Source organism: Dama dama, chromosome 25 (genome assembly GCF_033118175.1).
Source record: "Dama dama isolate Ldn47 chromosome 25, ASM3311817v1, whole genome shotgun sequence".
Lineage (NCBI taxonomy): Eukaryota > Metazoa > Chordata > Mammalia > Artiodactyla > Cervidae > Dama > Dama dama.
The window spans coordinates 46,941,463-46,969,268 of NC_083705.1; the positions used below are offsets into that span (position 1 = coordinate 46,941,463).

The following is a 27,806-nucleotide window of genomic DNA, read 5'->3' on the forward strand; positions in this document are numbered from 1 at the left end:
TTAAAATGCTTTGTCACTCAGGGCATTGAAATTTGTTCTTGAAATTTGTGCTTGAAATTTGTTCATCTGTAAATACTCTCTATGGTAAATTGCAATTAGACAGAATGTGAGGTGACTAGAATCATCCATTCTTCCAGCATTCTGGATAAATTAGGATTCAAATTACCTGGCATTCAGATTTGTGTTCCTGGGATCAGGGTTTAGGTAAGTTTAAATGTTTAGGGTTTGAGAGAGAATTCCTTAAGCTCTGTTTTATTCCTTAATTACCTGATTTGTGAGAATATTGTCTTTTTTAGATTTAAATAAAAATTATTTATTTATTTGGCTGCACCAGATTTTAGTTGCAGCTTGAAGGATCTTCAGTCTTCTTTGCAGCATGTGGGATCTTTTAGCTGCAACATGCAAACTCTTAGTTGTGGCATGTGGGTTCTAGATACCTGACCAGGGATTGGACCCAGGCGCCCTACACTGGGAGAGTGGACTCTTAGGCACTGGACCACCAGGCAAGTCCCAGGATGTTGTCTTTACCTGGGAGATAAAATGGAGACTTCACTAACACAAGAAAAAGAAAAACAAACACAAAGCTGATCTGACTAGGTAGATAGATATTTCTCTTTGGTAAGACAGGATGGAAGGTTGATGTTTAAAGGTATTTGCAGGAGGATCAGCCCTATACTTGCATTGTAGGTAGATGTATTTGGCATCCATCTGCTTACCTCCCTGGACATCCCCCTGCCTCATGTTATGCCCATTGCAGCCCAGCACTCTCAGATGTCGCTGGTGCCAACGGCCAGGGAGACCGTCTGAGGAGCACTTACTACTTCAGTACTGAGACCTGCAATAGCTTGTCTGTACCAGGAGCACTTGTTTTTAAAAACAGGAACCCAAACGAATGAATCACTAATGGCAGAATTTCAGATGTTAGGCTGTAAGGGCAGGATCATTTTTGAGAAATCCTTTCTCAATGTCCCTCAGATCACACTGTCTTTAAGTGTAAGCAGGTAAGCTGAGCACCAGAAAGACTTCAGGTCAGGATCCTGGGACAGGATAACAAGATTTTTAAAAATTCATATTTAGCGATTTACCTGGTGGTCCAGTGGCTAAGATGCCATCCTCCCAATGCAGGGGACCTGGATGAAGGAACTAGATCCCACATACCAGATCTAAGAATTCAAGTGTTGCAATTAAAGAACCTGCATGCCACAGTGAAGATTGAAGATCCCAGGTGCTGAAACTAAGATCTAGCACAGCCAAATAAATAAATAATTTTTTTAAAATTCATATTTAAATTTGTATTTTTTCTGTGGCTATCAACTGGTACCAAGTACCTTTAGCTTTTGTTTTCTATTTTATTTTATTGAAGTATAGTTGATTTACAATATTTCAGGTATGTAGCAAAGTGATTCAGTTATACAGATGCTTTTTCAGGTTCTTTTTCATTATAGGTTATTACAAAATATTGAATATAGTTCCCTGTGCTATATAGTAGGTCCTTGTTGTTTATCTCTTTTATATGTAGTAGTGTGTATTTGTTAATCCCAAACTCCTAACTTATCCCCCCAAGTCACACCTTTAGCTTGTCATAGGGGAAAGAAGAGAGATTCCAAGGCTGTTTGATCTTTGCAAACTTGTGTCACCCTAAGAAACTCATTAACAGATCAATGACAATGCAATAATTATATTTTATTACAATCAGAAACTAGGGCTCCTAGGGCCAGGAATTTTAGTTCTTAAGCCATGTTGAGAGTGCAGTTTAGAAAATCGTGGGACTTCAGATGGTGGCAATATTTACTAAGTGCTAACTATGTGTCTAGCATGTTTACTCTTTTTTTTTATCATCATCCCCATATTATGAATGAGGAAATTCAGGTTCACAGCAAATGTATACTAGAGCCAGGCCTTGAACCCACACATCCAGCCCAGGTGTCTTAGCCTCTCCCTGTTTTACTAATCCAATTATAACCAGGCCACCTCTGCTGTCCTCAGGGAACTTTCCCACTGAAGTAGAGGGCCTGCACATGATGGAGAGAGAAGACAGTTCTGATTAATGCTAATACAGCTCCTTCTTGTTTTGCAGGTTTGGGAGGTGCTCTTGGTTACCTTTTGGGCGCCATTGACTGGGCCCACTTGGAACTGGGAAGGCTGCTGGGCACGGAATTCCAGGTTATGTTCTTCTTCTCCTCGCTGGTGCTCACTTTGTGTTTTATTATCCACCTGTGCAGTATCCCTGAAGCCCCACTTACAGATGTTGCAAAGGACATTCCCCCACAGCAAGCCCCCCAGGACCTTGCCTCATCATCAGATAAAATGTACAAGTATGGGTCTATTGAGAAAGTAAATAATGGTTATGTAAACCAAGAGTTGGTGCTGCAGGGAGGAAAAACCAAAAATCCTGCTGAACAGGTAAAGATGCAAATTCTTTTTTACTTACTTAGGGAAAATACTCTTGTTCTTTCCTTGTGTTCACCTTTTAAACGTTAATCCTTGTCTTTGTTTTGCTTGATTATTTGATGCAAAAGGTTTTGTTTTCCTCAAGTTGAAATTTTGTGAATCTACTAATTGAATCTGCAAATGCCCAGTAGCTATTATCCCTTGGGATTAAAACTTTGCACCTAATAGAAAAATGTGTGCATTTCCCTCTTGTCCCTCTGCCTCTGACTCTTTGCAGACCATCAAATCAGGGAAGTTGAAGCTGGCTGTAAAATGTTAGGCCATAAGAGAAGCCTGGAATCATCCATCCTCAGGCTAGATTAGGATTATAAATTTGTTATTCCAAATAACAGCATCCCCAGTTGGGAACTGGAGGAACTAAGAGGCTATTGAGATGGAGCCTTCATTTTATTTTGATCACACAGTGAATAGAGAAAATAGGAGAATTTAGGTCTCCAGAGACCTGCTGAGACCTTGGGGCTCCAGACTGCCTGTGGGAAAACATTTATACTCCCTGCTGGTATCGGGTAGGACAGAGCTCCCTTGCTGTGTGGTTCTGCAAGGCAGCAGCATGGGATTCATGGAATAGCCACACAATGGAAGCCCTTTGATCATTAGATGTGTGTGTTTTTGAAGATTTATTTAAGACATAATTTATCAGATAGAACACACATATATATACAAAATGAATGTTTTGGGAAACCATTCCCTGAGAGAAGAGAGGATTGAAAATTTGCCATAAAGGATATTTACAGATAAACAATTGTTTAACCATTAAGTTCCAAAAAGACAGCATTCTTATCATGCCCTGAGTGACCAAACATTTTAAGGTGGAATTAAAGGAAACAGTGGCCAATGGGTTGCAATGAAAAACACATATATTCTCTGCCCACAAAGAATATGTAGTCTAATTATGGGTGATTTGCATATGTTTAAACAGATCAAAGGTACATAGGGTGACCTATTTGGATGGTAAATGCCCTGGTAGGCTCCAGGAAGAAGGGGAAGCCCTGGAGGTGGTCACATTGTTGCAGGTTCAGAGGGCGGTTCTAGGACATGTGGTGTGACTAGATCACTCCACCATTAGACAACGATGCTCTTTATTCAATCATAAAGATGCCAAGGATGTCAGAGGTCATTTGCAGAACCAAGTGTTCAACCGAGAGGAATTTTCCACAGTGGAGATTGTGGGAAAAGCTACGCAGACACAGAGGAAAAAACAGAAAGGATATACACCCAAAATGCTCATTGAAATTATTGTCTTTGTGTGATAGGCTAACAGGTGGTCTTCATTTTCTTTTCTAAACCCTTCAGTGGATTCAACATTCCTGTAATAGACAAGTATTACTTTGAAAATAAAGAAGAAATAATGTCAGGGTTAAAGGAATAAAACCAGACAGAGTTTACTTAAGATAAGTAGATATGATAGATCATGCCTGCCTCTTTGCCCTCTTTTCATTGACTGGCCCTCAAAGAGTCACCCAACAGAGGCTGTCTCAGTCTGCCCCCAGGCTATTGTGATGACTGAATGAAATCAAGTGTATGGAAGTCTTTTGAAAGGCATAAAACCCTCTACACCATTAGGAGAAGAAATGCATCAAATACAATTAACTTGTATCAGCATATGCCACATGCACAACACTGTAGGCTCTAAATGCTTCTATTATGTGACAAAAATACAAAAGAAAAACTACATAGAAAAAAAAAAACAGTAATATATCTTAGGCTCAAAATCAAGCACCTGACTGCTATTCCCATAGTGCATCTGGGGAGCTTCCAGCTGAGCAGTGGGCATCTCCACAGTGTCAGGTCCTACCTATCCTTGTTTGTCAAAGTCTTTACTTTCCAAAATGAGGGTGGCTGTGCAATTTGAGAACTGGGATTTTTTTTTTTAATGGCAAGAAGCCTGAATTATTTCATTGTTGAAACTGGATACCATAAAAATCTCTATTTCCTCCCCACCATTAGTTGCTCACTTCTACATTTAGTCTCCTTCTGAGGGTACTTTTGTGCAGTTCTGTCTCCCCCTCATGGCTCTGTTCATTTTTCATTTATAAATCCATCATGAAAATAAATAAATAAATAAATCCATCATGACCCAATCTCCAGTTGACAAATGCATGCAGTAAAAGAACTCCCAACAGCTCAAAATCATTGCAAGGATTTTACTGAGGGAACTGATGAGTCACTGAACAAGATGCTAGCTGAATTTTCATTCTGAGTTAAAATATCCAGAAGGACTTTGAAGATTTATATTCACAGCTTTTACAGAAAGGCATAATTTTGAAGCTTTTATTTATTTGGGGGAGAAAGAAAAAAATTGGGTTAACAATGAAAGTAAGCTGAAATTATATATAAGGCCAAAGCATAAATTAATATTTGAAAGAGGCTGGATACTTGCTGGTCAGATTCACTTTTTAAATTTTTGAATTTTTGGAAAGAAGGGGAAGAAATTAAAGATGAATCACTTGGTCTGAGATGTGAAAATCAGGCAGTTATTCCTCAGTCTATACCGTTAATTGTTTCTTCCTGTAGTCAAAGGAAAAAGTAATAGTTCTGCATTGGATTTCTGCTATGGTCACCATTTATTTAGACAAATACCATGTTCTACATGCAGAAAGTATTTTTTTCCTTACTCCATAGTAATGTCTATGTATTTTTTTTTTTTTAATACTGAGTAAGTATAAAAGTCAGTGTAGTCATGGTCATTAGGTTAAATACTATAAAATCCACGAAATAAAAAATCAACTTGTACAACAACCCTACAATGAGTGAATATAATTTTCTGCATCAAAGAAGTAAAAAAGAAATAAAAGAAGTAAAAAAAGAAGTAAAGAAGTAAAAAAAAATCATAGTAGATTAAGAGTTATAAAACAATTTTCTCATAGTTAAAATGGAAAAGTCTCAGGAGACTATCTTGTAAATACACTAGCTAAGATCCAATTGTATTATGTCAAGATTCAGAACAAATAGAAATCAGACAGAAAGAGAGACCCATCACCCTACCATGGTCAATGTTTACTGTCTTGGTGTCTTCAGGGCAGCTGATTTCTTAATATTCCCAAGATATTTTTCTTCTCTCATATGACAAGCTGTTAAAGCCTGTTTCTTTTGCCTCAAAACAATTGTGTCCATAGTTCAATTTTTTTCATTCTCTCAAAGCTACTGGCACCAATAAATTATAGCCTCTGGTTTTAACATAATTTAAGTCTAGGTTAAAGAATTGGGGGGGGGGGCATATGTATTCATTTTACATGTGTGTATTTTTGTGTGTATGTGTATGTGTATGTTCTACAATGTTCTCACCTCTGACTAGACTTAGGGCTCATTTACACATATTGACTGACGGCAGGATCCAGAGAAATAAACCAGGAGGAGGTACTTGACCCAGAGCAGGGAGCTGATTGGCTCGATGTAGTAATTTTCTACTCCAACATAACAAACTACCATGGGTTTAGCAGCTTCAAGCCACACCCATTTATTATCTCAGAGTTCTGTAGGTCAGAAGTCTGGGTGGGCTCAGTCAAGTGCTCTGCTCAGGGTCTCACAAGGCTGAAATCAAGGTGTTGGTGTAGCTGCTTTCTCATCTGGAGGTTTGAATGGGGAAGAATCAGCTTTGAGCTCATGCAGGTAGAATCCAGCTTCTTGTGGTTGTCGAGGTCCTTGTTTTCTTGCTAATTGATAGCCAGGGGTCAGTCATTTCCTGGAGGTCACACTCGAGTTCTTCCCTGTGGCCTGCTTCACCTTCAAACCCCAGCAATTCTTATGCTTTGAGACTTTCTGGCTTCCCCTTCTGCTCCCAGCCAGAGAAAAATCTATGCTTTTTAAAGGGTTGATGTGATTTCATTAAGGTCACCCAGATAATCTCCCTGTTCATTAACTTGAAGCCAACTGATCAGTAACCTTAGTTACTTCTGCAGAATCCTTTTGCCATAGAATAGAACAGAATCATGAAGAGAGAGAGTATAGAGGCCATCTTGGAATTTGGATGACCAGATTTTAAGAATCAAGAGATAGAAGAATTATAACCATCTAGGGACTACTTGAATCCATGAGCTTCATCCTTGTACAGTGGTTCTGTCATTCAAAGATAGGAAGTTTGATGGCTCTTACATCTTGGCTCAAAGCAAGTCTATTTCTAGCCCCTTCGCCCTTATGTCCTCAAAGCCCTGATGTTGGCCTGAAACTTTGAAGTATCTGCACGTGCATAACAGAACACCTCCTGTGAGAACACTCCATGGAAACCACGGTGCTGCGCCCAGATGGTGTGACCTTGTGTGATAGACTACTAGCAGATATGTAATATGGCTGCATGCCGGCTCCCACAGTGGAGCTGTGTGTCTACACTGAATGCCACACCTGTTTGGTGTTTTATTCCAGACTCAGAGGACTATGACCTTGAGGTCACTGTTGAGGGCCTTGAGGAGCATGCCCGCTCATTACCGCTGCCTTTGCATCAGCCACCTCATTGGATGGACTGCCTTCCTATCCAACATGCTCTTCTTCACAGACTTCATGGGCCAGGTAACAGACATGTCTGCACACGCTCTTTGTCTCACACACCAATCGCTCCATCAGCAGCTGTGGAGCTTCTGAGTTCCTCTAGGATGGGCACAGTGAGAGCAGGAGAGAGAGTACCTTCAGGGAGCTGGCTTATAGACAAGTTCCAGAGGGACGTTTCTACACCCTGCACAGTTAGAGGACACTATGGGACCAGTACTCACTCAAATTCAACAAATAAGGAAAATCTGAGGTGAGCTGTAGTGGTCACAGCAGGCTTAATAAAAGAGGGGCAGTGTGATTTGGGTCTTGAAGGCTGAATAGGAATTGGAGAGGGAGGGGACGGGGAGGAAACATTCCAATTGGAGATAGGACTGGCATGTGTGGAGATGAGTCTGAAGCCTGTTGGCTGTACCAGAATAGGGGTGACAAGGTTGCCAAGTTAGGTGGAATCAGATGTTAGACAGAAGGAGGGATGTTCAACATCTGAAGGATGTTGTTTAGATTGGATGCAATAGTCATTAAGTCCTCCTGAGGGTCTTCGAGTGGAGGCGTGAAAGGATGAAAGGGTGACACAGTCATGGGGGAAGAGAGACACAGAGAACATGAGAAGGGATCCTTACCAACCCACACTGGGAACTCAGCGGCCTCAAATCTCTCTTGCAGATCGTGTACCACGGGGATCCCTATGGTGCCCACAACTCCACAGAGTTCCTCATCTACCAAAGAGGGGTCGAGGTTGGATGCTGGGGCTTGTGCATCAACTCTATGTTCTCCTCGCTTTATTCTTGTAAGTAAGCCTCCTCCTCTTGAGGGTGTCTTTCTAAGGGCTCTGGTCTAGCAGAATCTTGGATTTTATTTTTGGTAAATATATGGAGATCAGGAAAAACCTTTTCCCTTAGAAGAGACCACATCAAGTAGCCTTTTCCTAGTGAATCCTGGGGGCCATTCTCCACAGCAGTTACTTTGTACTTGGAATCAGGGGGGCTCCTGATCAAGATACTTTGGGAAATAAGAGGAAATCTTGGAAACACCATGGTAAAATATTGGATGCATGAGGGATCATCACAGCCAAGATGGTTAATTAAAAGCAGGTCTGGGTTCTGCTGCAGTGAGATCACCATGGGGTTTCATAGGTACACTTATCAATCTTGACAGAAAATAGGAGGGATGGTTAATATGATAGGTCACAAAAGTAACATAAAATAACTTCAGCTCCGATCGGTAGGGTGGTATGTTATAGGAGCCCTGTTCCAGATTGAGAAGGACAGCTTTTCTTCTCAGGCATCAGCTTTCCATGGGGTCTATTAATTTCACCCCCCAACCCCAACCTTGGCTAAATTTATCTATGGGGACACTGTATTCAAAGGGATTTCTGGGTTTGGGTTTGAAGTGAAGCGAAGAGAAGTCGCTCAGTCGTGTCCGACTCTTTGCAACCCCATGGACTGTAGCCTACCAGGATCCTCAGTCCATGGGATTTTCCAGGCAAGAATACTGGAGTGGGTAGCCATTTCCTTCTCCAGAGGATCTTCCCGACCCAGGGATTGAACCCGGGTTTCCTGCATTGTAGGCAGACGCTTTACCGTCTGAGCTACCATTTCAAAGGGATTTCTGGGATAGGGTTTAACTAAGTCCAAATGGATATCCTCTAACTTTAGGGCATCACACAGGCTCATTTTGTGCTTGCTAATTTGTATGGAAATCTCTAAGTGAGATTGAGTTAAATGAAAACTCAGACCTGTAAAATGTATGCAGGTCCCTCATTTGGAGTGGAAATTTGGAAGCATATTCAGTATTGTGGGAAAAATAGCTGATCCCCAGGGCAGAGGTCCAGGCTTTGGACAGGCCCAGGGGACAGCAGAGTTATGGCCCAGGTGGGAGAGGGGGAGGCAATGGAGAACAATCCCTGGTACCATTCCCAGGGACATCATTCTGTCACTGAAGTGTACTTCTTGTTGGGGAGGAAAGTAAATGTATAGTGTCCCCTAGCCTGGCATTTAACCTTTTGCCCAGCCATAACATAGCTGAAAACCTGTTTTGAGATCAAGAAAATCTCTTTAAAGTATAGCACAACTGGGGAAAGGAGACCTAATATCATCATATCCATGAACCCCATAATCATAAAACCATAAAATTCATTATTTTAAAATTTATGGTAATGAAATACTGGTAGCTTGAAGCTTACATTTCCTTAGCAAAACCCTTTTTTCCCCTTGTTGTTTAGTTGCTGAGCTATGTCTGACTCTGCAACTCCTTGGAGTGCAGCCAGGTTCCTCTGCCCATGGGATTTGCCAGGCCAAGAAAACTGGAGTGGGTTGCCATTTCCTTCTGCAGGGGATCTTCCCAACCCAGTGATTGAACCTGCATCTCCTGCATTGTCAGGCAGGTTCTTTACCACTGATCCACTAGGGAATGCCTTTACCCACCTTGGGCTTCCCAGATGGTGCTAATGGTAACAAACTCGCCTGCAAGTGCAGGAGAAGTAAGAGACACAGGTTTGATCCTTGGGTCAAGAGTGTACAAATTAAGAAGAAGAAAAAAAAAAAAAAAACTTGCAGGAGGACAATTTCAAATACCTAGAATCAGGGAGCGTTAGACTGAAAGGATTTAATAACTTATCTATCTCATTCTGTGCTTTCAAGAAGTGGGGCAACTAGTTACTACCATCCTCATTCTTTGAAGAGGAAAATATTTTTCTAAAAGTTGTTAGCCTTTTAATTTTATGTCAATTTTAACTTGTTTTCCTCAAAGAATCCCTCCCAGGGACCCTTCCATTAGCTAGGCTGAGTTCCTACATGAATTTCATGGCTCTTGAAAATTCAAGAGCATGTTATTTTTTAGGACCTTTCTACTTAAAATCTCTCTGTACAAGAATTCATCCTATTTTAATAGTTTTTGAAAGTTATATTAGTGTATAAACCTGTGATTTTCCTAAGATGGCGAGTTAGAACTAAAATGTTTTTTATAAAATACAAACCAGCCCTGCCTAAAGATCTTCAGGGGCTCCAATAAGATAGAGTGAAGGTCCTGACCTTGGTGCTCCAGGACTCACAGTCTGGCCTGGCTCATCCTTGGACCTCAGTCACTCCCAAGCAGGAACTCCCCCAATGACTCACTTCCCAGATGGTCTCATGTCTCTGTATTTGTTTTTGGTTTCTTCTGCCTGAGCTGCTGTTCCTCCCTCCCTACCCAGACCCAACTCCAGTATGCCCCTGCTTGTGCCTAAGTCTTTCCCTCTGCACTCCAACCCACTCTGGGCAGAATAAATCATTTGCCACAATTCCAGAGTAGACTGGATAACCGTGTATTTTGGACTCATCACATAACACCAGGTTGACGACCCAGAATTTCTATCCAGACGGACTTTGGTAGGGCAATCTGGCTGCTGGGGTAAGAGATGGGGGATGGTGATAAAGGACTGTTTTCAAGCTCCTTTTATACAACAGGTACACTTAGATCAATGAGTATAGCCACACTGAGTACTGAAATATAGCCAGTTGTTCATAGCATAGACTACGATTCAAAGCTGGGGCCTAAACCAGTCATTTCTCTCCAACCCTAAGGAGAGGCACAATGTTATTTAGTAACAGACACAGCAGAGGGCAAGCCAACTTGGCCCTGACAGTGACTGATTTCTCTTCATAAATAAAGCATTCTTTGCCAGATTTTCAGTCTTTGTAGTGAAGTTAGTTATGTTTCCAAATATCTTTTTATCACCTTTTGCTTTCTTCCTGGTTGGCCCATCTACTTGGTGAGAGCATTTACCTAATGAATACTGATCGTATCTTTCAGGTACTAAGACAACTTATATTCCAATTTCTGCATAAATGTAATCATTAAGCAAACTAGATTTATACTGCTTTTATTCTCAGCCTTGACAACACCCCTCCAAGCATGGCATGAATTTAACAGAGGAAGCAATGCTGTTCCTTTAACATTTTTGGAATTCCAAATTGATACCAATGTAATACCTAATGGATACAAATTTAATTCGCCTGCAATGCAGGAGAACCTGGTTCAATTCCTGGGTCAGGAAAATTCACTGGAGAAGGGATGGCCTACCACTCCAGTATCCTTAGGTGGCCCTTGTGGCTCAGCTGGTAAAGAATCCACTTGCAATGAGGGAGACCTGGGCTCAATTCCTGGATAGGGAAAATCCCCTGGAGAAAGGAAACGCCACCTACTCTGATATTCTGGCCTGGAGAATTCCATGGACTGTAAAGTCCATGGGGTAGCAAAGAGTCAGACATGACTGAGCAACTTTCTCTTTACAAATTTAATGCATAATTAAGATAACAATAATATAAATAGAATACAGTGAGGTTTCTTGTCTGTGCAATGTAAATCCAGTAATTATTTGAATAGATATGGGAAATTTCACTCTTAAGTAGGCACATTTTCTAGTTTCTATCCTTTATCTATCTCCTGGGTTCATTTCTTCTAGCAGCATGGGGCAGAGGAAAGATAAGAAAATTATGGACTAAAATAAATGATTAAAAAAGGAAGCTAAAACATTCCTAAGGATTTTCCCTACTGTGGTGGAAAATATAGGAAAATAGTTTAAAGCAAAATTTTCAATTTTAAAGAATGAGCTCTACCATGAGTCTTTTATGAGCAAGCCAAGTTTACCTGCTTCGAGGAGACCCCAGTGAAAAGTCAACAATATTCAGCAAAGTTTGTGTTTTTGGAATTATGATAGATAGCCAATGTTAACTTGATGTCTTCTGTGTGCTTGGCATTCAGCTGGGGGATTTCACAGCTATCTTATTTCATTTGATCCTAGTAACAACTGCCAGCAAGGATTTTACTAGTACCATTATTCTGATCAAGAAGCTGAGGTTTTGGAGAAGTTGTAGAACTTGTCCAGAGTGTGAGGGTGCCAGCAATGGGGAGGTGCCTGACACAGCGATGTCCCCTGACCGGACTGGGAAGGGCTGGCACATCAGGGCCAGTGTCTGCAGGCGATGCACCTTCTTTACCTCCTTGGGGGGGGGGGGGGAGCGGAAAAACCAAATGACTCAGCTTATTCCATAAACTCTGGTTATGTTCAATTCCTCCAACCTGACTTTGGGTCAAGATAGACCTGGATTGTCATTTTGGTCCTGCTGGATCCCTATGAATTAGAAAGACCTGCACTTTTCTTGCATGTCCTGCCACCCCAGAGTCCCATAATTGTGGGCTTTTCAATCATCTCTTCTGCATCTTGTTGCTATATACAGCTGCCCACTACATAGTACCTGGTCCTTCCCTGCAGAAAAGAAAATCAACCCAGGAAGGCAATCACCAACTCTCCTTTATGCAAAGGATTCAAAACTGATTCCCAAAACTGGCTGTTTTTAAGCACAGATAAGGAGGTTCTTTTGTTCCTGACTCAATATCAAAGTAAAGAGTTAAAAAAACAAATGTGAATCTTCAAAAGCAAAGGTTGTCTGAAATTATGAGATGGTGTGAGGCACTGCCAGCTATAATTTCTCCCTCTCTTCTCCCCACAGACTTTCAGAAAGCTTTGGTTCCCTGCATTGGATTAAAGGGTCTTTACTTTACGGGGTATTTGCTGTTTGGCCTGGGGACAGGATTCATCGGGCTCTTCCCGAATGTCTACTCCACCCTGGTCATGTGCACCTTGTTTGGAGTGATGTCCAGCACCCTGTACACGGTACCCTTTAACCTCATCGCTGTGTATCACCACGAGGAGCAGGTGCGTGGTCGAACCTCAGTGCTGAGTGACGTCTGAGCCACTTGAAGGTGGGGGGACTTGGGAAAGTGTAGAGCAGAGCTGGAAAATAGGGGTTCTTGAAACTGCAACACTAAAATGTCCAGCCAGATGCTACAAAGGCCTGGCCAAGGCATGACCATGTTCCCAGCCCACCCCCTCCTCCTTACTCTGAAGCCCAGTGCACTTGGGAGCAGTTGGACAGGCTCTGTTACTCCCATTTGTCAGATTGGAAAAGGGAGGGCTGGTAATGCTGAGAAGCCAGCCCACAGTCACAAAGAGACAAAGCGGGGGAGACTCTGGGCTCATGGCACGTACCATGCACCTGCAGCCATTTCTGCGTGCCACAACGAGGGCCCCGGCCCTCAACCGCTACAGAGGTCCAGTGCCATTTCTGGGAGTTACTGGTTGAGCAATATTTTCCTTGGAAATGGGGTTTTAGTAAGTCATGCCCTGTGTGCAGGGACGAAAGCTGGTGGTAGATGGTTAACTCTCTAGCTGCCTCAAGGGAGGCCCGCCCCATCTCCATTTCCATCTGGGCATCCAAGCCAGAGGGCAAGACTCCACGTGGCCCTAAAAAAGCATTAGGTTGGGGATTTCTGCTCTAAAATGACCACCTTTTCTTATCAAAGTATGCAACTTTCCCCCTGAAAATAGGCTTACATTGCCTCAACTGTAAAAGCTAAAAAGAACTATTAGCTTAATCCATCCCAGCAGGAAACTGCAAAAATGCTGAACACATGTCCATGTGACTAGAACACTGGCCTTCTTTTTCATTATTTGATCTGGCAAGCGCAGCGCGGCGGGGTTGCACTAGGCATTAAGACCTTTAAACGAGAGTTGTAGCTGTCCTTACCCCTGGCAGACATCGTCACTAATGTTTCAATGCATGGCAGGCACTTAGCTGCTAGAGATACAGCTGTCGTTGAGAACCGCCCCTCCAAGACAGAGTTGGATGATACTAGGTCCCAAACACAGAGGCTATGGACTCAGAAGAACCTGGATTCAAATCGTGCCTCCCCCATTTGGCAGCTATGGGACACTAGGGAGTCATAAAGCGAAAAAAATAGTCACTCAGTCGTATCCAATTCTTTGTGACCCCATGAACTGTGACCCCCGCCAGGCTTCTCTGTCCATGGAATTCTCCAGGCAGGAATACTGGAGTGGGTTGCCATTCCCTCTTCCAGTGGATCTTTCTGACTCAGGGATCGAACCTGGGTCTTTTGCATTATAGGCGGATTCTTTACAGTCTTCATCACCAGGGAAGCCCAGAGATCTTGTCCATTTATTTACTAAGTGTCACTCAAAATGAGTTCATTTTTAGATGGGAAATACAACGACGTGGTTCAGCAAGCACAATGACATGCAAGCGTGAATCCGGTGGCACCTGCCTACCTCTCCCTCCACTCTTCTTCCCTATTTCCCCTACCCCCTACCCCAAGCTCCTACATGTAGCCACTTTCTTCAGATTTTTGTCTATCTTTCTAGTATTTTTAAATGAAAATCTATCAATTATGAATTGCATTTTCTCATTTTCCTTTTCTTATTCAAAGGATACTATGCTTTTCCTGCACAATGATTTTTTTTAATTTAATAGTGTAGGAATTATCATTCAGACTCATGGAGCCTTAGTTTTCTAATCAAATGGGAATGACCTACCCACCTTATAGAATTGTTGGAAAATTAAATGAAACGAGATAGTATAGGTAATCTGCTTAGCATAATGCCTACTTGGCACCTTGCAAAGGCTCAGAAAATGGTAGGTAGTAGTAGTATTGTTATCATGAGGTTAATGATAATAATATGGGCCTCCCTGATAGCTCAGATGGTAAAAAAAAAAAAAAAAAAACAAGTCTACCTGCAACGCAGGTTACTGGGGTTCAATCCCTGAGTCAGGAAGATCCCCTGGAGAAGGGAATGGCTACCCACTCCAGTGTTCTTGCCTTGAGAATCCTCATGGACAGAGGAGCCTGGCCGGCTGCAGCCCATGGAGGGTCACAAAGAACCAGACATAATTGAGGGACTAACGCTTTGGGGTTTCCCTGGTGGCGCCATGTGCCTCTGGAAAGGTGGTAAGCACAAATGAAACAATCTAAGTGAAAGAGCCTTGCCCAAGCCCTGGCACGTATATGATACCCGATAAATGGCAATGCTATCAGCCAGTTCAGACCAAATGTCAAATAGTAATCAAACATTAATCTATTAACCAAACAACAATCCTATTTGAAAAGGCTGAATTGTTTTTTTATGTTGCCTCTCCTAACATATATCTGTGATTCAACATCCTCCTAAAAGTGTTTGAACTTTCAACTCTAAGGAAGGGATGAAAAGGGATACTTATTGTTTCTAATCCATTGTATTTATTGAATGCTTAGGAAGAGAGAATTTTGTGTTCTTAATCATTTAACTCCCATAGTTAATATTCAAGATTTTGTGGCAGGGAGTGGGGAAAGGCAGGGGGTGGAGCTTGAATCAAATAGCAGCGTCCTAAGGTTGTGTTGGAACTTGTTTGTGCGCCGTGACTACTTTGGCACTGCAGCGGCCGAGTCATGTGTTTGTAACCACAGCTGCAAGTATCTGTCATCTGGCTTTCTAAAGAACATGTTTGCTTGCTGACTCTGCCCTACAGAACAGTTGGCATAGATCAAATGCTGTCCCTGTTCTTGCCTTGCAGAAGCAACGGGCCCTGGGTAGGGGCCTGGACGGCAGCGGCAGAGGTCAGGGCCTGGACTGCGCCGCCCTCACATGCATGGTGCAGCTGGCTCAGATCCTGGTCGGAGGTGGCCTGGGCCTTCTGGTCAACACGGCCGGCAGCGTCGTCGTTGTGGTGATCACAGCCTCTGCGGTGGCACTGATTGGCTGTTGCTTTGTGGCTCTCTTTGTTAGATATATGGATTAGGTCAATAAAGAGACATGGTCCCTAACCTCAGACACAGTGGAGCACATGACATGAAATCAATCTTTATTTAGCCTTGCGTTTTTTTGTATCTGCCCTTTGGATGCCACGTGTTATGACAACTGCAGTAACTGCCCCTTATTTCCAGCCAGCCCTGTCCACATCAGTCTCACTGTTTCAAGCATGACTTGTTTTAGGAGAAAGTGGGCCATGCCGCCAGTCACTGGTGGCAAAGGGCAAGTGTGGATGACAGCACCTCCATGAGTCACTGCAGTGGAATGGGGAGGCATGGTCTGTTCTCCACAGGGCATTTTAGGCCTTGATGAAACCAGAGACGCCGACTAACACACACTTGTGATGCTGTAATTTATCCTGTGATGTGATTTTTTTTTTTTAACTAGGGGGTCCATATATAGTCAGGAACGTTATATTTTTCATCCAATGCATCCTCATGCAAAATAAGGCTGGTGATTTGAGATATTAATTCATTCATATTCAATTCATATTTAACTCACACATAATTAATTCATGTTAATTTATACTATCCCTACAAGTCTGCTTGAACATCTCATGCTAGAGGATTTCCCACTTTGAAATAGCTCATCTTATTGAAATAGTAAAAATCTTTCTCTCTAGCCTGCACTTTTGTTCCAGTCCCTGGAGTCTCACTGGAAGCCTTTCAAAGAACTGCCTCCCGTTTCTCCTGTAATCCTCTCTTCTCCAAGTGAAGCAGCATTTCTCAGTCGTACCCCTTGAAGTTCATGATGGCAGCATGATTTAACACAAAGACTGTGAACTTTAGAGCTGAGCTGGTTTGGGATCCTGGCTCTGCTGCTCCCCAGCAAACTACAGAACCTCAAAAGTTGCACTTGTTCATCGTACATTTGGGGTAATATTGAGTTAGTCAAAAAGTTAATTCGAGATTTCTGTAACATCTTATGGAAAAACCTGAGGGAACTTTATGACCCACCCAATACTTCCTACCCCAGAGAATGGTGACCATTTGTAATATCTAAGCCTTATGGAGTGCTTACCACCATTCTCAGCATTTTACCCATGTTAACACAGCAATCTTGGGAGAGGCTGCTGCTGCTGATCTCCATTTTCTAGATGAGGAAACAGAGGCAGAGAGGTTTATAGTTCTCCTCTGACGCTGCACAGCTCCGAAGTGGCAGAGCTGGGCTTTGAACCCAGGCACTTGGGCTCTGCTGTTTCCTGTAAGAGCAGCACTCGGGCTGGAGGCTGGCCGCTGGTCTGCACTTGATACATGACAGCCATTGTCATTATTTTTTAAAGGCTCGCCATCCTGCTTCCTTAGGCCTAGATCTCCCCATCACCTGTCCTTCATAAGTGTCTTCTATATAATTCCAGATGTGCCTGAGTGGTGCAGAATGACTTGCCCACATGTTTCTCAAAGTTAAAATATGTTATGTGGAAAAAATAAATAAATAAAACATGTTATGTGGTTCCTTTTCCTGCCTCATCTTAGAGTCTGGTTATGTAATCGCTGCCTCAGGTGAATTTCTAGATTAAGGAGACCGCCCATGCTGGAAGAGAATTTGTAGACACGAAATGAGCTGCTTTGAGAACAAGGACACGGGGATTCAGGCTCTTTTTCGGCTTCCTGGTGCCTAGCAGAATGGACAGTTTGGTAGTGCGGCCAAGAGCCTGCAGTGTAGACTCATTTGGGGAAGGGGTACTGCAAAGGAGAACTGTGCTCGGGGGTTCTTTGGGATCCCTTTCACAAAACCTCTGGGGAAATGAGGGGTGCAGGTCCATTCCTAACGTTTGCATTTGCAGGGCCTGAGGTAGAGACCGCTGATGAAGGCCCATCCCCCCTTCTCCCACCCTTAGCTCGTCCAGCACTGTGAAGGCCCCTGTAGGCACCCTGACATCTGCACGTCCACAGCCTTCCCAACCCCCGACTGTTTACCACACCTGCAAACAGTCACTCTCAGCCTCCCCTCACACCTAAGGGTGCACAGACTCACAGCGGTGTCTTCCACCTTCAAGAGGAAAGGACCCACGAAGCCCTTAAGAGACTCGGAGCCATTTAGAAGGCGAATTCGACGTCTTGCATACTGAAGCATAGTCTATGGGGTGGAGGTGCGGGGCTCAGGCTCCAGGCAGCTCCATGGATTCCTTGCTATCTGGGAAGGGGTACAGGTGGGAGTGAGGGGTTGAGCAGCGCTCTCTAGTATCAGACCCGGGGTGGGGGTTCTGGCTGCCCAGGTCTGATGGCTCCAGGCTGCAGTTCTGTGTTGCCTCCCTTTAAAGAGCCTGATCTCTGCCGCTCTTGGGTTGTGGCAGGGGCAGTGCTAGGGTGTGGGGTGGTATTTCTGGGATACCCCTGTGGATCTGGGCTCTTCTAGTTTGTGTAGGGTGGGGCAGGAGGGGAAGGAGGGCAAGCCTTACACCAAAGTGGTCACTCCTTTCTTTCCCCGCCCACACTTGCCACCTACAGAACACACACAGTTTCCTTATCCAGCACCAGGTTCTCCGGGTTCCCGGAGTTTATCCCGTTTTCTCTGGATTAATTTTTTCCAGACTGAGCTGAGCTTTCTTCTCAGACCTCAGAGTGCTGTGGCTCCACTGATCAACCTCTGAGCCTTGCCTCCCTCCTGGGCACAGTGGCTCTTATTTTCTGTCCAATCCAGGCCCCCTGCCTTCTATCAGTGTGTGTGTGTGTGTGTGTGTGTGTGTGTGTGTTCTGTTGCTTCAGTGGTAACCAACTCTTTGTGACTCCTTGGACTGTAGCCTGCCAGACTCCTCTGTCCATGGGATTCTCTAGGCAAGGGTACCGGAGTGGTTGCCATGCATTCCTCCAGGGGATATTCCCCACCCAGGGATCGAACCCCATGCCTTTTGCGTCTCCCACATTGGCAGGCGGATTCTTTGCCACTAGCGCCACCTATTGGAATGAAAGTGAAAAGAAAAGTGAAAGTGAAGTCGCTCAGTCCTGTCAGATTCTTTGCGACGACCCCATGGACTGTAACTTGCCAGACTCCTCCACCCATGGGATTTTCCAGGCAAGAATACTGGAGTTGGTTGCCATTTCCTTCCCCAGGGAAGGATCGAACCATGGTCTCAAGCACCGCAGGCAGACTCTTTACTATCTGAGCCACCAGAAACGCCCACTATTGGAATATACACTCACAAATGAAATTATTACATTCACCAGCAAAAAGATTCCATCTTCCCCTGTCTTCCTTCCTCCTTCTCCCCCTCATGTTATCCATCCAAGAGCAGCAAGGTCATGACTGACTTAGTCATGACTGACTAAGGTCAAGGTCTTAGAAGAGTGCCCAGGGAGGACACCTGCTCCCAATCCCACACAAGACCCCTGCCCTGGGCCTAGGATGAGAATGAGCCGGTGCTCTCAGGGCCCCAGGTGACACAGGAAAGGAAAATGAAGTCACTCAGTCGTGCCCGGCTCTTTGAGACCTCATAGACTATAGCTTACCAGGCTCCTCTGTCCAGGGGATTGTCCAGGCAAGAGTACTGGAGTGGGTTGCCATTTCCTTCTCCAGGGGATCTTCCCGACCCAGGGATCAAACCTGGGTTTCCCACATTGCAGGCAGACGCTTTACCGTCTGAGCCACCAGGAAAGCTTTTTCCATATGACACATCACATCACATTCCTTAAGAAAGAAACAGGCATCCAGCCACCTCTCCTGCCTCACCTACCTGTTCTTGACCTCTGCAACATTTGGAAATGGAATTATTTGCTGAGTTCAACACGTATCTTCTGATCATTTTTCCAAGGACCGCTCTGCTGATTAAAGATTTTGAAATGAATGACTGGCTGGGCTGGGAGGGTGACCTGCAACTGAAAACTGTCTTCCCTGGACCCCCAAGAAGTCAAGAGTAGTCATCTGTGGCCAACCACAGGGCATGGTCTTCATTACAAGTGAAGCTCTTTTCAGATGGAACACTGGGAGGGCTATGGGATGGAAAAGGGAGCTAGAGCACACAGATTCTCTCTCTCACACACACACACACTCACACTTAAGTAATACTTTACTCCTTGAACTCAAGTTCACTGAGATTTGAATGAGCAGATAGAATCCAATTTTAAAAGCCTTTAACCACCGTAAAGGCTTTTTAAGGCTTTTAAAGTCTTTTAATCTACCAGGGCTTCCCTGGTAGCTCATCTGGTAAAGAATCTGCCTGCAATGCAGGAGACCATGGTTTGATTCCTGGGTCGGGAAGATCTGCTGGAGTAAGGGATAGGCTACCCACTCCAGTATTCTTGGGCTTCCCTGGTGGATCAGCTGGTAAAGAATCCACCTGCAATGTGGGAGACGTGGGTTCGATCCCTGGGTTGGGAAATCTCCTGGAGAAGGGAAAGGTTCTCACTCCAGTATTCTGGCCTGGAGCATTCCATGGACTGTATAGTCCATGGGGTTGCAGAGTCGACGCAACTGAGGGACTTTCACACTCTCTTAACCACCTTTAGGAACTTAAATACTTGTTCTTAGTATACCAATGACATATCCCCTCTGGGACAAAACTGTCCTGTTCCCAGACAAATAAAGCAAGTGCAGGGACATTTACATTCTTCCTAGAAACCCCAGTAAATCCTGTAGGAGAAAGGGAGGCCACATTGCTTTGCTTCTCCCTCCCCCACCATGCACCTGGCACTCCAACCTCAAAGCCTTTGATTACTGAATTTCCCCAGCTTCAAATGCCCTAGCTATGCACCTACTCTCTGTCTCAATTGCCAGATTACCCATCTAAATTGTACTCATATTCCTAAGAAAGTGAAGTGAAAGTCACTCAGTCGTGTCTGACTCTTTGTGACCCCATGGACTATACAATCCAGGAATTCACCAGGCCAGAATACTGGAGTGGGTAGCCTTTCCCTTCTCCAGGGGATCTTCCCAATTCAGGGATTGAACCCAGGTCTCCCACATTGCAGGCAGATTCTTTACCAGCTGAGCCACAAGAGAAGCCCATATTCATATTTCCATCTCAAATAATGCTTTGGCTAGGAAGTCTCTGATTCCCCAACAGAATCAAGTTCTCCATCCCTGTATTCCTACAAACAGCACTTCCTTTTAGCCTTTACTATGATATTCAAAAGCAAGGAGATCAAACCAATCAATCCTAAAGGAAATCAACCTTGCATATTCATTGTAAGGACTGATGCTGAAGCTTCAATACTTTGGCCACTTGATGTGAAGAACTGACTCATTGGAAACGACCCTGATGCTGGGAAAGATTGAGGGCAGGAGGAGAAGGGGGTGACAGAGGATGAGATGGTTGGATGGCATCGCCGACTCAATTGACATAAGTTTGAGCAAACTCAGGGAGATAGTGAAGGACACAGAGGCCTAGAGTGCTGCAGTTCATGGGATCAAAAAGAGTCCAACACAACTTAGTGACTGAACAGCAACATGACATTCAACTCGCTATCCCATGACTCATTTGCCTCATGTACATGGTACTGTCCCCTTATAAATGTCAGGAATGTGTACATGACCCCAACACTCAACACAGAGCTAGGCACACAACAAGCATTTAAAAAAAAAATAATTTGATGATCTCAACTGGATTTGACCATTTCCTTGTTGATGCTTTTGTCCTTGTGTAGATAGAAGTTTTGGTCTTGGCTCCCTCTAGCCATGTTCTTAGAAGTCCACGGGTGTGGGTGGGGACAAGGTGACTCTTTTCACAGAGTTCTTTCATGAAGTCCTGCCCCCACCCCTTCTGTTTTTCTACTGCCCATCATACCAGACGTACACACTTCAACATATTTTCCTAAAAACCTTGGGCAACCCACACATTGTTTATTGTCAAATTCAAAACAGCACGTTGCTTAATAAAGAGAATATCTCAGTAAGTGTCTAATATCAGTGTAACACAGAGCTACACTACCATGCTACTATTTGTTCTTCGTAGGTTTTACTTGTTCATTTACTTTATATTTTGGAGACTTATGTTTATAGTTCAATGTTTATTAGCCCATTGGTTCTCAATATCAGTACCAATAAGTTTTCATCCTAAACAGCAAAGAGAGGCTAATTTGACTACTTTAAAACAAAAGCATTATTCTGTTTTCTGAAAAAGCTACCTTCTTCAAGCCTGCTCAGGATTGAGGAGGTCAAGCAGCTTTTGTGTTTGTGGCAGAGTCTTAATTTTTGCACTGTGTGTGTTACAGAAAGCAGGACAGGAACGCTGGAGCTGTGGAGTTCACATTTTGAACCTTAAATCTCAGACAGTCCTGGGAATTTCCAACAAAATCACAAAGTAATTTATGGTTCAAGAGGCTATAGAAGCAGACATGCTTGTATAGTGATTATTTATCGTATGAAAATAAGCACACCAGTAGGTGCCCGCATTGCCTGTTTGTGATCGCAAACTAGGTCGCCAAAGAGAAAAACAGTAGCACCTCTGTTGAAACTGGCAGCTGGATGGGTAGATCATTCCATCCCGCCCTCTGAGCAGCCTCAGGAAAGGACTATACTGCTGTGACCAGAACAGAATTGTCATGAGAAATGTGTCACCCTTCAGAAGGCCCCATAGACTGGGGCTTAGGGAAGAATTCATCATGTGCGTCAATGCGCTGAGCACGCTTTAGAATGAACGGAACTTGATTAAGGTAGAGTCCTGTGGGAATTCTGAATCTTGCCTTCTCTCCTCAGTGTTATGTGCAATAAGAAACCCCACACCTGAAATCCTGGTACGTCACCCAGAACAGACTCTCCATAGTCTTTCCCCTTCAGCACAGAGTTTACTTGAGTCTCCCATTCCCCTCCCCACCCCACAGCTCCTCTGGAACGATCAGACTCTGGCTTCTGGGAATTTGGTGTTCAGGAACCACGTTTCTACAGCATCTCTTGATCTTCTAAGCCTACAAAAAACGCGGCCGAGTCACTCCTCTACTTGCTGGTCTAGAGCCTCAATCAAACACGCTTTCCGATTCCCAAAGAGTGAGAGGGAGACGCTGCAGAAAAGTCTCCTCTCCCAGTGGTGTGTCTCCTCAGACCTGTTCAGCTTGCGCCTGGGCACAGCTCACCTGCCGTGCACGGACCCGAGCGCACACAGTGTCTCCAGGCACTCGCAGGGCTCCCAAGGGAACCCAGACGCCCAGCTTCCAGCTCAGGGCGACTCACCTGCTGCTGGGGTACCAAGAGAGCAGGTGGACCCCCCTTCTCCTTAGGGGCCGTCAGCCTGAAGAAGTCTCTCTCGTCAGCCTCTGTAACCTCTCTGAGTCCGCCCGCTCTCTCAGGGAAGCCACTCCTGGGAGTAAAAAGCTCCAGTACCTGGGAGCGTTTTGGTTCCGGCTACCCTTGAGCGCCGAGGCAGTGCAGAGTCCCAGTCCCGCTCCGCGTGTGCGCACTTTCCCCGACCCAAAAGATAAAGCATACGCCTCACGGGAGGTGGCTCTCTCTCGGTGCATTTCTCCTGCGGGCGCAACAAGATTGTCACTTCTTTCTCTCAACTCCGAAAAAGTTTCCGGCTCCCATCCTTTAGGCCTGACCGCAGCCAAGCAGCAGATCAGACCTTCGCGCCCTGGCTGTCCCAGACCAGGGCGCAAAGGTTTTGAGGGTGGCTCCCTCGGCTGCTTGCACCTTGAGGACTTTTTCAAGAGCTGCCAAAAAAAAAAAAAAAAGTTTCTGTAATACATGCGCTCAGCTTTCGGCGCACCATTTGGCTGAGGCCACTTCCTCGCCCCCGAATTGCTCTACATTCCGGATGCCTTCTCCTTCTTCCGGGCGCCCTACACAGCCCAGCGTTGATAACCTAAGAAGAGGAAGGGGGTTCGTGTAGAGAGAAGCGGAACGGAGGCTGACGGCTTGGGCCTGTAAGGCTGAGCTCGGCCCCATTGCCAGCTGCCTCTCTCCTCCTGGGTTCGCAGCCTCCCCACTCCGGAGAAGGCCCCCAACCTCTTCTTAGGCTGCTCCTTTGTGCTCCGCTCCATCCTCGTCCCTCCGAAACTCTTGATCCGGAGGTCCCCCCAGCAATCCCTTCACTCTTTTCCGCCCAGGAAAAACCGCTTTGCAGTTGGCGCGCGCCCTGGGCTTCGGCTCGCGTCAGTAGACGGAGCTGCTGGGCAGCAGGTCGTAGCGCCCGCCGCTGGAGACCACCACGCCGGGCGGGTAGTAGAGCAGGTCGGGCTCCGCGGCTTGGTGGAGAGGCGCCAGGGCCTGCAGCCCCTGGTCCTCGGGTTCGGGCTTGGTGGTGGCGGTGAAAGGGCGCATGCTGGTGAGAGAAGGCGACGCGATGCGCCACAGGAGGTTCTTGAGCGCTTTGCGGAACTCGCGGCGTACGAGGCAGTAGAGGATGGGATTGAGACAGCTGTTGGAGTGTGCCAGGCACACGCTCACGGGGAACGCGTACACCTGGCCCAGGAAGTACTCTTGGCTGAAGGGCACCGCGTTGAACTTGATGAGGATGCTCCAGGTGGTGAGCGCCTGGTTGGGCAGCCAACACAGGAAGAAGGACAGGACCACGATGGTCACTGACTTGGTGACCTTGGAGCGTCTCCGAGCGCTGGCTCCGGCCAGGCCTCCCCCGGCCGCTGAGGCTCCTCCTTCGGTCCCGGCCACGCGGTGGTCGGAGATGAAGCGGACCAGCAGCAGGTAGCACAGGCTGATGATGCCTAGCGGCAGCACGAAGCCCAACAGCACCTTCTGCAAGTGGCAGAGGCCCAGCCAGAACTGCCTGTCGCGGCCCAGCAACCTGTCGGGGAAGCGTACCAGGCACAACTCCTCCCCCATCACCTTGACCGTGGTGGAGAAGATGGCGTTGGGCAGGGAGGCCAGCGCGGCGGAGGCCCAGATCACCGCGCACAGTGCTTTGACCGAGAAGCAGCAGCTGTCCTCCAGGCTCCGGCAGCAGCAGTCGCCCCGGCCGTACCCTCGGGTCCGGTGGCTCTTAAGAGCCGAGGCCACCGAGTGGTAGCGAGCCACGCTCATGGAGGTGAGGAAGAAGACGCTGGCATACATGTTCATGGACGTCACTACGGATACGATCTTACACATGGCCTTGCCGAAGGGCCATTTGAAGTCAAGGGCGTTTTCCACGGCCCAGAAGGGCAGGGTGAGCACGAACTGGAAGTCCGTCAGCGCCAGGTTGGTGACGAAGAGGTTGATGGAGGACTTGCGCCAGCCCTGCTTGCTCTTCATCAGGTAGAGCACCAGCAGGTTGCCGGTCAGCCCCAGCGCGCAAACCACCCAGTACACCACGCTGACGAGGATGCGCACCCGGGCCTCGGGGTCCGCGCTCTCCGCCCCGCCGCCGCTCGGGGGGTGCCCCGGCGCCGCGCCGTCCGGCAACTCCAGCCCCAGCTCCCACCACAAGTCCTGGAGCTGCAGCGACGCGTTGCCGCTGGAGTTGGCCGCCTGCATAAGGTCCGGGATCGGACCGAAGAGTTCTGTGAGCGCGTCCCCGCCAGCCGCCTTATTCATGGTGGCTGGGGCGGGTGCCGCGGACACCTGCCCGCGCTGGGGCCTCTAGGTCATGTTTCGGGAGATAAGCTCCTAAGGGGAGTCCGGCTCTCCCGGGGTGCCGCCGCGCGCGGGGGCTTGCAAAGTAGCTGTGGAAGAGAGCGCCTAGGAACCGGGCGCCAGGCGCGTCCCCGGAGCGCGGAGCTTGGCCTTGGGCGTGAGAATGGGTGCCGAGCGCCGGTTCTGGAGGGGAATTCGAGAGTAGAGACGTACAGCCCCCAAGGCGAGCGACCGGCGTCTAAAGGTTGTCTGGCCAAGGCTGGCGTCCGCGGGGTCTCTACTGTAAAGACTCAGACTTTTGCCCCCGGCGTTTCCCGCTGTCACTTGGGCACTAGCGCGTTCCCTCCCTGCCGCTCCAGACCGCTCCTGGGGGCCCGCTCTTTCTCTTTCAAATACCTTTGCGGGTTTCCTCCGCAGCTGCTCCGACGAGGTTTCTGAAGAGAGTTCTGTCTACCTCGCTGAGACTCTCTGGAGGGCTTTCGACGCTGGCCTCGCTGCCTCGCATCTCCGTCTCTCCGCTGCTGTCGACTCGCAGTGAGTTGCCAGCCGCGTCGCCCCGAGTTGTGTCTCCACCGTCACAGCAGAGGCTGCGGGTTCCCGAAGAGCATGCGTAACCCCAGCACCAGGAGAGGGGGCGCTTTCCGAGGTGCTGAACTTCGTCGCACGCGCCGCGAGGGGAGGGAGATGGGCTGCGCCGCACGCAGAACCCCGCGGGGCCAGTCTCCCCTTTCAGATTCAAAAGGTCTTAAAGCCCTTTATTTCCCTCTGTTGCTGGAGAAAGTCGGCTTTGGTTTGCGATCGCTTTTCCTTCCTCACCCCCCAACATAATTATGAGAATTTTTTTTCTCACTTCCAAATGCACAATCTTCTGCCCATTTTTCTTTTTTAAAAGCAACGATAGTTGTCTCTTTTCATGCCCATACATTAAATCAGGTGGTGGGCTCTAACTGAATATACAAACGCCAGCTCCACTTCCCCTTACTAATCGCTGACCACTTTAATTGGCGTCTGTGGTTGTCAGGATTTTCAAAGCGTCTTCAGGTAACAGACTCTGGGTTCGGGTGTTGCTATCTGCTTTGGTGTATTCTGAGAACTGAAGCGAAGCAGAGCATGTAATTGATGCGCTGACTGCACAAGCATTAGATGCTTAGCTCTCAGTCCAGAGCTCTTCAACAGTTTACTCACATTCAACCACACTCTTCTTTACTCTGATGCAGTTGGAAAAGAGGATTTCATAGGGCTGTTTTTTGGCACCAGCACCCATACTACTATTATAATCAGAACTCTTAACCAGGTGTTGTTTGCTTGTTTGTTTGCTTCAGACCAATGGAAGTAAATTTTAAGGACTCTTCTAAGTTCCTTTGGGCAAAGGGAATCAATATAAACCATTTGAGTCACTTCTTAAATTGCAGTTTATTTAAGTGCCAGATCAACTGCTCTGGTGTAAAATGTACGCTTCTTAGGAAACACTTAAGAAATTTGAAATGTTTTCCTCATTGTGCTGGACTAAACTGAAACAAAAGTATATTCAACGTAATTGTCCTCACTCTTGCAGAGCTCCTGACTTTACTTACAGAGATAAAAAGGTTGTGACTTGAAAGAAACACGGTATAGCTCAGTTGTTAAAGGGTCTGCCTGCGATGCAGAAGACCCCGGTTCGATTCCTGAATCAGGGAAGATCCCCTGGAGAAGGGAAAGGCTACCCACTCCAGTATTCTGGCCTGGAGAATGCCATGGATTTTACAGTCGGTGGGGTCGCAAAGAGTCGAACACGACTGAAGGACTTGCACTTCACTTCATGCAAAACAAAAGAAGAGAAAAGGAAACATCTTGATTCCAAAACCGGAACACAGTTCCAGAGAACACCTTCATTATAGTCTCTGGACTGCTCCTTTTACCCGCTAGGGGGCGCGAGAGTTTTAATAAAAACAAGTGTTAGTCGCTCGGTTGTGTCGGACTCTGCAACTGCATGGACTGTAGCAACTCCATGGACTGTAGCCTGCCAGGCTCCTCTGTCAAGGGGATTTCCCAGGCAAAAATACTGGGGTGGGTTGCCATTCTCTTCTCCAGGGGATCTTTTCGAGCCAGGGATCGATTCTGCGTCTCTTGCATCTCCTACATTGCAGCCAGATTCTTTCCCACTGAGCCACCAGGGAAAACATAAACCAAACCACTTCCTTTGAGAAGTTGTGATCTACAGAAGCTCAGCCCTTCTCTGAACCAATATGGCACACAAGCTGCTTCTGTGTCCACCTCTTATCCCTGCATAAGTAGCCTCTTCTTAAAGCTCAGTTCTCACTCCAATTTTTACTAGCTCTTTCTCCATCAAATTTTTATTTCTCCTTTAGTTAAAAAAGTGTGAAAATATTTCAAGGTGCTGTTGAAAAACAAGGAAGCCTAGGGTATGCCCTGAAAGCCCTTTGCCTCAGTTTCCTCCTGTGTACATGGGAGAAATTGTGGTTTTCAAATATTCTGAGGATAAGTACTGAGCAGGTGACATCTGAGTCAGGGGGGGAGCTTCCTAAAACATAAATTGCAGCTTTCCTCCCAGCCCCGTGTGGTCACAGAGATTTTGATTCTCCGAATTGGAATTGGAGTTGGAAGGGGTCCCAGTTCAGTTCAGTCGTTCAGTTGTGTCTGACTCTTTGTGACCCCATGAACGACAGCAAGCCAGGCCTCCCTGTCTATCACCAATTCCCGGAGTCCACCCAAACCCATGTCCATCAAGTCAGTGATGCCATTCAGCCATCTCATCCTCTATTGTCCCCTTCTCCTCCTGCCCTCAATCTTTCCCAGCATCAGGGTCTTTTCC

At 46.1% G+C, this 27,806-nt stretch overlaps 2 protein-coding genes across 2 annotated transcripts in view; one reads left to right on the forward strand and one right to left on the reverse strand.

Annotated features, from left to right (window-relative positions):
* Positions 1–16,970, forward strand: part of SLC45A2 (solute carrier family 45 member 2) — a 36,292-nt gene extending 19,322 nt beyond the window's left edge. Inside the window, exons 3-7 of the mRNA XM_061129263.1 lie at positions 2,078–2,403; positions 6,811–6,954; positions 7,597–7,720; positions 12,423–12,628; positions 15,318–16,970. Coding sequence (XP_060985246.1) covers positions 2,078–2,403; positions 6,811–6,954; positions 7,597–7,720; positions 12,423–12,628; positions 15,318–15,542 — 1,025 coding nt within the window. The 3' untranslated portion in view covers positions 15,543–16,970. The remainder of the gene's footprint in view (positions 1–2,077; positions 2,404–6,810; positions 6,955–7,596; positions 7,721–12,422; positions 12,629–15,317) is intronic.
* Positions 16,971–23,511: 6,541 nt separating this feature from the next.
* RXFP3 (relaxin family peptide receptor 3) lies at positions 23,512–26,258 on the reverse strand. The gene is made up of 4 exons (XM_061129500.1): positions 26,180–26,258; positions 25,391–25,720; positions 25,044–25,177; positions 23,512–25,000 (listed from the first exon to the last, which is right to left on the reverse strand). Exons 1-4 carry the CDS (start codon positions 26,256–26,258, stop codon positions 23,579–23,581), a joined length of 1,965 nt encoding a protein of 654 aa, XP_060985483.1. The 3' UTR covers positions 23,512–23,578.
* Positions 26,259–27,806: the final 1,548 nt, after the last annotated feature.

Coding starts and splice junctions, on each gene's coding strand:
- RXFP3 (XM_061129500.1), bottom strand. CDS start 26,258: ATGGGTGCTGGTGCCAAAAAACAGCCCTATGAAATCCTCTTTTCCAAC. Junction 25,721..26,179: donor AAAGAAGAGTGTGGTTGAAT/GTGAGTAAACTG, acceptor TGAATCTGAAAG/GGGAGACTGGCCCCGCGGGG. Junction 25,178..25,390: donor TGCGGAGGAAACCCGCAAAG/GTATTTGAAAGA, acceptor ATTCCCCTCCAG/AACCGGCGCTCGGCACCCAT.